General features: G+C 34.9%; 1 protein-coding gene across 3 annotated transcripts; it reads right to left on the reverse strand.

Annotated features, from left to right (window-relative positions):
* Positions 1–614: 614 nt before the first annotated feature.
* On the reverse strand, positions 615–3982 carry LOC107576134 (V-set domain-containing T-cell activation inhibitor 1-like). Of its 3 annotated transcripts, none has more exons than XR_001608004.1 (4): positions 3879–3982; positions 1872–1912; positions 1087–1399; positions 615–959 (listed from the first exon to the last, which is right to left on the reverse strand). XR_001608004.1 is itself a non-coding variant. In XM_016262381.1 (3 exons), the coding sequence occupies exons 1-3, from the start codon at positions 3979–3981 to the stop codon at positions 835–837; spliced, it is 555 nt and encodes a 184-aa protein (XP_016117867.1). In that variant the 5' UTR covers position 3982; the 3' UTR covers positions 615–834. The 3 variants fall into 3 exon arrangements, 1 of the variants encoding a protein (XP_016117867.1); XR_001608003.1 differs by having other exon boundaries at positions 1087–1413; XM_016262381.1 differs by lacking the exon at positions 1872–1912 and having other exon boundaries at positions 1087–1413.
* Between the last annotated feature and the right edge of the window lie 6120 nt (positions 3983–10102).

Here is a 10102-nt window from a genome sequence, read left to right on the forward strand (position 1 = left end):
GACTGGCGAGTTTTGTTATCGTGGGGCCCACGCAGAGCGGCCGCCGTGAGGTACCCTAAGCGACATAGATTCCTAATGAACGGGTAAATATAAAGTAAAGAGTTAACTAGACTAGAATAACCAAATGTCAGAATAATAGCACTAATTAAAGACCGACAAACAACCAATTTGCCTTTCAACCTAAATTAGAGGTCATACTAAATGGAGTCAGACTTGAGTTAAACCTAAATTGAATAACTCTGCGCGCTGAAAAGCCTGAACACACAAGAAACCTTCATCCACCACTGGATACCTTCATTGGGCCAAGTGCGTGGACCTTACAAAGTACGAGAAAACAAGGGAAAAAATATTAATACATGGCCGCTTAACTTCCGTAGTAAACAGCTTCTAAAGTTATAAATGTCTAAAAGACCATGCATTTTCAGTAAACCGAAAGAAGTGGAAGTGAATCTTAAATGAACTGTTAAGGTTAATTTTCCGTCGCCCCTTAGGTAGGCTACTCATTATTTATTTACAATACTTCAGAACCTCAAAATTAATAAACATAAATTACTTAATTCGTTATAGATTTTATTGAAATAACGCAAAACATACTTCAGTAAATGTTATCAGGCTATTCATCTTCAGGTCTCATTTCAATGCGCTTTTAAGTCACAGTGTGTGTGAAAAACATGGCAGTGCAGTACATAGAATACAAGTATACAAGGACACAGCTAGAAACTGTTTTTTTTAAAAATAGTAAACAACCATATCAGTGTATATCAGTGCATATCTAGTCTGAATTGAGCCATAGCAGCAATCATGGAACAATCATTTGGTTCACTCACTGCTTCATTATCTAATCAAATAAAGTACAATGAATCCAGATGAAGGAATTAGGAAGTGCAGAGTCCTTCCCATCCTTGCTCCTGAACCGTGGCTTCTTATTTCAGCAGTTGTGCATGTTATGCATGATCTTTCTGTTAAGGCAAACCCACAAACATTAGGAATAAAAACAAACATGCACTTATAAAACTAGTTATGCTTTGACCAAAATAACTGTGATACACAGAAACTAAAATTGATGACCAAAAGTAGTTAACACACCTTTGACCACCAGCTGTGTGCTGTGATCAAGTCCCAGAGCTGGGACAAAGCAGAGATACGTTCCTCCATCAGAGAGCTGAAGATCGGTGAGTCTGAGAAAGACTTGACCCTTCTTAAGCTCATCAGGTAAAACTTCTGTTCTGTTCTTGTAGGCCGAGTTTTGTTCCTTTACAGAAACTTTCCCATGGATAATATCGAATACATTCCTGGTGTCGTTGTGTCTCCAGTGGACTGTCAGCTGTTGTTCTTCAAGCACAATACGTCTGTGACTGCACTTCAAGATGACAGAGCTTCCTTCAGTGCCTTCAGCTACCTGATGCAGAGAGGCTAGAAAACATGACTTTGCTTAGAATTAACTTTAATTATTGAGTAATAACTTTTGGGGTCCTAAGGTTTGAAATAGCAGTGAAAATCTTTTTTTTTTCCAAAATATTTTAGATGATCACTATTTCAGATTTAAATTTTTTTTTTTTTTTGTAATTTAAATCTAAGAAATTGAGTGCTGTTGATTATGTGACTCTTTGTACAGAGTCAGACAATCATTGAAGATGCTCGGTTTCATGTTTCTATTTAAATTTTAACAAACTGTTTTGCTGATAGTTTGCAGTTAAAAATAGGGATGCACGATATATCGGCCACCATATCGGTATCGGCCGATAAATGCTCATTTTTTCTGTTATCGGTATCGGCCTGATAAGAAAATTTGGCCGATATCTGTAATAAATATTGGTCTCAAAATAAAAAAATGGTCTCAAACTTTTAGACAGTCTTTGCTCTGTTCTTACCTGAACCTGTTAACAGTAAGAACACATAAATGAAACAGCATCTGTAAACCACAAAGAAAAATAATTAAAATAAAATAATTAACCCTTTAACTGTCACTCACATTTTTGAACATAGACGTGAAAGTGCACAATCCAAACTTAAATTTTTATAATTCATGAACGAAAACATTTTGTAACATGATATTGATGTACCATTTTCATTTTAAAATGGGTTTCAAAGGATGAATTTTGAGATTTAAAGTTTTCAATTGATATATCATTTCTGATGATTTCTAAAGTGTGATAGAGAAAATGGAAACGAAGAAGACTTTTTGCTACAAAGGTCAGAACTCCTGTTATGATTTCGATTTTTTGAGATGCACTCTTGCCATAAATTCATCTATTACTTTTCCTACATCATTTTTTACAAAAACATTGGTAAAATATCTATTTAGGAGTCTTAGACCTTTCCAACGATATATAGTTCATGTCATGATTAGATTAGGATTTAATATAGTGAAGTAAACTTAGGCGTCCCACAGAGGGGACGGGTGACAGTTAAAGGGTTAAAATAATTAAAAAACCAATTAAAAGAAATCTAATACTACCCTGTCAGCATACAACAAAAATTAAGCTTACTTATTTTTAAATCTCACATGTTGTAAACTAATTTTCAACGGAAGTTGCTGAAGGCAGGTCAGTTTGATGCTAAAAGTTGCTAAATTGACATTGTGCCATTGAATAGAATACACAATTAGACTACTCAAATTTACTGGCCATCTCTTGTTGGCGAAGCTTTTATAAAAAAAAAAAAAAAAAGACTGAACATCTCATTAAAATATTATTTGAAATATGTTCATTTAGATTTGTAAAAGTAATATAAACATCACATTTTTTTATGATTTGATATTCTTCTTTTTTTAAAACAACATTGAATTACTACATTTGACTTCCTACACACACACACACGTATTAAAACACGTGTAACACACGTGGTTTAAATGCCACACATCCTAGCATAAATTTAGGCTACGGTATTTACTAGTTGCCAAATCACAGAGGGGAATATATATATATATATTTTGAAGACATCGCCGAGCATTTACCATAGTAAAAGTTCAGGCTTCAGTCATTTTTTCATCTCAGTTTTTTAGTGTTGATTTAAAATAGGCACCTAATTTAAAATACTGCTGGAAGCACAATCTGATAGGTAGCATTTTATCGATTTGTGGTAGCACAATCTGAGCGGGTAACGCAAATCGTCAGAACACCGGCTAGCTGATCAAATACTTGAACGTTATAGCCTGTACAAATCTGACAGCCCTGGTTCAATTCAATGAACGCATCTGGATGGGAAACTTTCTATGCACGTCTTGTTTTTCCTATGTGTCCTGTTTATTTGCGATTTCTAATACAAAGACACATAAATTAGGTTCATTCTACCACGCAGCGATTGACACGTGAACTTGAAACAAACAGAAAAATCCTTCCAAATCTCACGAGTACATCATAGCCTACACTTAAAATGAACAATAATGAAAGACCGTAATATATTGCATTTAACAACGTGCTGTAGCCTATATAGAGTATTACCGTCGGTACATGTTAGACTATGTCAGGGCTACTGCCAGATTCAAAAGAGACTCATTTTGAAGCACGAGCGAATTATAAATGCACGCGGCAAGTTGCGGAAGTTTGCACGCCTCTCAGGTCTACATACAAAGCGACCTTTATCAACTTAATAACACGAGTCGCAAAACACCGAATCAGATTTATAATGAACCCAATTTGCATTAAATAACTTCTCAGAATGTGACACCACCGTCATAGATGTGTTTGCAAGTTGATTTCGTCCAGAAATCAATGCCCAGAAGACACAAAAATAACATGACATACTTACTGAAACATTCATTCGATGTCTAAAAACCCTTCGAAATCTCACGAGTAATACAGTATTGATAATGCAAGACTGGTCTATATCAAACTCTACATTGTAGGCTACAGACTGAATTGAGAAAGTCGACGTACCGTCGTGTTTGTCAGAGTTCCTCTCAGAATAAGCCGTCATATCTCTGCTTAGACAAATGGGTTTTAAAAATGGAGACTTCTCTGCAAAGTGAAAGTGTCGCATGTTTCACCGCCTCTCGTAGGAGGAGCTGTAATTGTCACATCAACTAAATAACATGAATCCTAATATACTCTATTATAGTTTCTATTTGCATTAAATAACTCTTCTCAGACAAGAGTAAGTTTGAAATGCTGAAGACCATGCGTTTGGAAGAAGCTGATCCATTTCTTCAAACAGCATGTGAAGATTTATGTTAAGAGGATTGGTAATGTTCATTTTACTCATTATTTTCTTACATTCCTCATTTCTGGTAATGTTCAAATCATTTTTAACGACAGGTTAATTCGACTTAAGTTCAGCACATTATCTACAAACCACCAGCATGCATTTCTTTAAAAACGTGTGATCTTTAGAACATACAAAGGACCAAACACATATGTTATTTATTTATGGGTAGTTGACAAATAGGCATTAAAAAAACACATCGTTTTTTTGTTGTAAAATATCTTTTGTAAAATGCATATATTTATGTAGTGTGAAGTCTGATCTTCCAGAAAATATAAAGGGTCACTAACTTCGTCAATTCTTTCACTGCTTTTTTTAAAGGGGTCATATGCTGCTGCTAAAAAGAACATTATTTGGTGTAATGAAATGTGTTTATGCGATTTAAAGTAAAAAAAAAAAACATTATTTTTTTAGATACTGTACATTATTGTTTCTCCTCTATTCCACTTTCACAACGAAAAACACGGCGGCCTAGCGTGAGCCGCAGCTTAGCGTGAGCTGAGGCCGGGCTAGAGTGAGCAGAGGCGGCGGGGTTGAGAACGGCGCCCGGCAGATCCGACGAAGGAGAGGTAACCACATGTGACGACCCCGGGTGAAAGCCGATCCGGCGATCCACAGTGCGAAGTTGATGTATTCCCTCAGCGACCAGTACAGATCAGCTCCAGGCATGACGAAGCGGATATCGTCCTCTTTTGGAAGACCAAACAAAGTAGTTTAGCTTTCACAACGAATCACACAGCGTCTTCACGACATGGTGGCGGCAACAACAATACTACAGCGAGAATAAAAGTTACGCCTTCTTTCTTTGCGTGAACATTTGGGCGGTGTTATGCAAATCTTCCCACACAGTGACGTAGACATGTGGGGGCGTGTTAGAACGAGCCGTTTTAGGTAGGCGTGGCTGACTCTTAACTTTTATAAAGAATATCTCTTTGGATTTGAGACTTTAGTCTTCACAACTTTACAGATCTTCTTTATGCACCAAGAGCTTGTAACACTCCAAAGAGAAAGGAAAAATTGAAATCGCATCATATGACCCCTTTAAACATTTTTACTGAACTCTACCATATATTTGTCCTATGGTGTGGAATAGCAAAAATTAAGAAAAAAAACCCTCTTAATAATACATAAATAGCATGAGAGAGATTTATCTTCTTTGTTAGACACTTATTTTCATATAGTGCTATGAAATTATAATTAACATCTTTTTTTACCCCGTGACTTGTTGGACAATTTCAAGACAAACTTTGACAAGAAGACAAACTTTGATGTCATTCGTTCAAAACTGCTGAAAATTATACAATTTTAAGACGAGTGATATTTATATCCCCCCTATTACAATACTCAACTGATATTTTGAGATAAAAACAAAAACTTTTATGTGTCACACCATAGGACATAACATCACACTAAAGGACCGAAATGATAGTTATTAAATTATTTCTATTTAATTTTGAACATGTCAAAGGAGAAAGAAAGTTGAATTTTGATCCCTGTTATTTTTCTGTCTATATTTCCGTGTCCTCTCTCTTCCACTCATTTCTCTCCCTCAATTCTTTCGGTCTCAAAAACAAAGAATCACATTTTATACTTATTTTCATGACACTTTATAACAGTACAAGTTTTTTCTGTAAAAACATCAGAAAAATTGTTTAATTAATGTAATTATTGCATGTAAGAACACTGAAAATGATCAAAAAAGAATAAAAAGCAGTTAAATAAATCTTATTTAAAATGCTTTTTAAAGAGAGCTTGTCCTGTGGCGTGACAGTACATGCAGGTATCAATTAATGACCTTGCTATTCCAAGCTAACCTGTCATTAGCGGTAAGCAAGACACATTTGCATACTTTTCCATGATTATGTAGATAAACATGCAATTTTGAATTAAAAAATATAATTTAGGGGTGTCACACCAAAGGACAATAAAACCTTACACTTTTGTAGTGGTTCCAAAAAAGTTAAATTTTTGAAATGTGCACATGTCATGGGGCTTCACAGGGGGCTTCAGTAACACAACCATGAATGAGGTCCTTCAACTAATTAAAGTTTTCTCTGGAATTGGCCGATTTGGTGTCACACCAGAGGACATGGTTTTCAGAGACAAAAGGGCCTTTCGCACCACTTTAGTTCCAGAACTAAATGTACAGTACTAAAGTACTGGGACGATTTTGCGCGAACTATTTCCCAGTACTATTTAAAGGGTTGCATTCGCACCGAGAGTGTGTACTAAGCAGTGACGTAAGCCGGTCGACAGCGACGTCATTTGTGAGCGGCGTTCAACAACAGAAACAAAGAAGAACAACATTAACAACAGGAGGATGGAGGACGCTGTGATCAGAGCTGTTTTTGTTGTGTCTCGCAGGTTTCACAATAATGGGCACAAATGCATTTGCTATTTTAACAACGCGGCGCAGGACGGGAAAATGAGAACTGCGTCGGCCTGAAACTAGCAAAAAACACTTGCCCGCATTGCACCAGGTTTATGATAGGGCCTAAAATGTATTAAGTTCCTACACGTTCAAAAATTTATGGATGAAACAAATTATTGACATTTACTAAAATAGACGCTTGTACAATTATGCCGGAGGTATTTATTAACATTTTTATGTTTTGTTTCTTTTTCATTTATAAATGTTGTAATTTATTGAACCATGCTTGGGACAGTCACACCATAGGACAATTTAGAGATTTGGCTCAAAACATTTTTTTTTCCAATAACCCTGCAGCTTTTATAACAACAGGTCCATGTAGGACAAATAATTGTTTTACCATTTACAGCATTTTAAATAACGACAATAAAAATTATATTAATTTTTATCTTGTAAGAATTACAGAATCTCACACTTTGAGCTTCTGAGATAAGACAATAGACACAGTGCATTAACATACAGCCATGTGTTTCCACATCTCACTGAGAGAAAATGTCTCTCACTTATGCATTGGTTCCTTCTCATCCCCTTCCTTCCCTTCACCCAGCTCACTCAGAATGGTCAATAGAAGAATATAATGTTCTACATGAATGCAAGTGATATTTACAGTCATGTTTGGTGTCATTTGAATTGTCTCAATATGGGCGAATGGTACAATAGTCTCAATTTTACAAGAAGTAGACTAAAAGGTGATAAAGATCCTAAGAGTTATTTTGCTCACTAGAGGGTGTGCCATTTCCCAGTGTCTTTCATGCAAAATGCCTTTTGTCTCAAGAGGTGATAACTCTACATGATCAATGCAAATTCCAATTGTTAGTTCCTGTCTCCATCTCGGGGGATGTTTGTCTTGGTCTGAGGTACTTAAGGTAATGTTGCAAGAGGATCAGGGCGATTCTGTAGCCAGAAAGCCCGTAGTGTGGTGTGTGTCTCTTCACTTCATACTATGTATTTTCTAAGGTCAGGCATGCATATTTTACTTTTAGATTAATCTTTGAGAATTTGATGTTTTGTATTGATATGATTTGATATTTTTGAATTGGATATGTAATTGGCATAATACATATTTACCTGACTGATAATAAATTGTTTCATTTTATTCTGTTTTACTCTGTAATTATTGACTCTAGTAGATTACGTTGTATCCTTGTTAGCGACATAAGCACCCGAATGAATGAGTAAATATAAAATAAAGAGTTTAAATATATATTTACAGATGTATATAAAATGTATATGAATATATAATGTGTTTTATGTCAGCTCATATTGAACACTCTAATTTACCTTTGTCATTAGAAAGTTTTTTTGGTCATTAGGGATGTTAGATGGTTGAGAAAACTGTTTTTGTCAGTGGAATTGAAAAGTGGATAATATTCCAGTTTGTATATACTGTAAGGTCATCTGTTGTGATCATGGGCAGGTTTGACTCCTATGGAGAAGGCTTTGGGTCCGCTCTCTTCTCATTAGGTTCTGTAAGAAAAGATGCATAGAAAGTAAAAAGTGTCAAAGAGTTCCTATCAATCTAATAATTAATTTAGTCCCCCCACTACAGCGATTGGTAACTATTCACTTATGACATGCTGACAAAGACAGAAAAACTACATAATTCAAAAAAGCAAAGAATGCAAAGAACATAAAACTTTTATTTTACAATCTCTCTTTATTAGTAAGACAAATATTACTTGACCTACTCACTTGAGCAACAACACTGAAGGTATGAACGACCATCTCGTCTTTGCTGGTGATGTGTAGTTTATAAAATCCATAATGTTCAGGTGTGATGCTTGTGATGGTGAGAGATCCTGTATCGAGGTTCAGTTTCAAACTGTCTTTGAATTGTTGAACTGTTTCATTATATAGGTTTACCTCATTGTTTGTTTTATTCAGCGTAGCTATTAAAACAAATTTAGCACAACTGCGTTCTTTGGAATCTGCAAACTTCCACCATATCATGTCAATTTCCCGTATTTCAGTAAGATCCGTGTGTAGCGTGACAGATTGTCCCTCAATCACTGGCATTGATGTGATTTTATCTTCCTTAAGAAGCACACCTGGAGAACAAATAGAAACCATTTTTTAGATGGAGATTCAAATTCTGTTTCCATCCATGTATTTGTATGCGATGTTTGGCGTATCGCCTTAAAAACACTTGAAAGAAACGACAAGATGAACAGAAAACCTTAAAATGTGCAAGTTATAATTCGCGCCAGTTTCCCAGGAAGTGACAATGAAAAAACATGTGGGATGGAAACTGTTTTATTTGCAAATATTTCATGCAATATTCCAATTTAATTCACAACTTTGGATGAAAACAAAATCTTGTCCAACTAAGCTAAGCTATCAAATATTAATAAGTAACAAGAACGTTTCATTAACATTACTTAATCATAACAAAAAATTTGTCCTAACATTTATTTAACTTAAACATAAAAACATTAGTAAAAGTTGTGAGTGCATTCCCCGTTATTCCACGTAATTATTCATTGTAGGTCAAACTCCTTAAGACATCCAGAGAACATTCAGAAATAACTACTTGCTAGTTTCATGGTTCAGAGAGCATCCAAAATTAAGATACGTTTGCTAAATTATAAAATGTATAATTTCCTTAATGTTTTCGTAACCAACAAAAATGGTTTCTTAAACATAAAAAAAATAACAGCAGGGGTTTTAAAAGTTCAGAGTACATACATAACTAGTTTCATGGATCAGATAACATTCAAAAGTAACATTTTCATAATGTTTGCAAAATTATAAAATACATGGACTATTCCCTAAATGTTTCCTTTAACATTTGCATAACCAAGAAAAAAACATTTTTAAAAAGTTGATTTAAACAAATTGATTAAAAAAAAACATGTTTTAAATATTTTAGTTGGGATAAACTTTGCCAGTTTCAATTTTTAACTGTTTCTGAGCTAATTTGCTTCACAACATTAATCTGCAATATTAACAACATATTACCACATGATATCTTACCATCTACCTCAACAGCTAACAAAGGAACTGCACCTGTTTTAATCAAAATCATAGCCTTAATTATATGGCACCATTGTATCTGTCATGCAAGGTACACAAAGCTGTACAGTAACTTGTAATGTCTGTCCTCATTAGACGTTTCCCCATCTGCTGAAAACACAGATATACGTATCAATCTCAATACTGATTTAAATGAACACAAACACCCAGAGAGATTCAGTAATGCAGTATGGTACCATGGTTTGGCCGATGAACGTCCACACTGTTTTCAGGAACTACACCTTTAATAAAAATCAGATGACTTCAATTAAATCTTTTGTCACCCATAACTATAATCAGTGTCGGGGTAACGCATTACAAGAAATGCGAGTTATGTAATCGGATTACTTTTTTCAATTAACTAATAAAGTAACGCATGAAACAATGAAATATCTGAGTTACTTTATTAAATAAGTAATGCAAGTTACTTTTTTCACATTTATTGACTGTCCCCAT

The sequence above is a fragment of the Sinocyclocheilus grahami genome, unplaced genomic scaffold, assembly GCF_001515645.1.
Source record: "Sinocyclocheilus grahami isolate Dianchi unplaced genomic scaffold, SAMN03320097.WGS_v1.1 scaffold3250.1, whole genome shotgun sequence".
NCBI classification, from domain to species: Eukaryota; Metazoa; Chordata; class Actinopteri; order Cypriniformes; family Cyprinidae; genus Sinocyclocheilus; species Sinocyclocheilus grahami.

Coding starts and splice junctions, on each gene's coding strand:
- LOC107576134 (XM_016262381.1), bottom strand. CDS start 3,981: ATGCGACACTTTCACTTTGCAGAGAAGTCTCCATTTTTAAAACCCATT. Junction 1,414..3,878: donor GAACTCTGACAAACACGACG/GTACGTCGACTT, acceptor CATGTTTTCTAG/CCTCTCTGCATCAGGTAGCT. Junction 960..1,086: donor CACACAGCTGGTGGTCAAAG/GTGTGTTAACTA, acceptor TTGCCTTAACAG/AAAGATCATGCATAACATGC.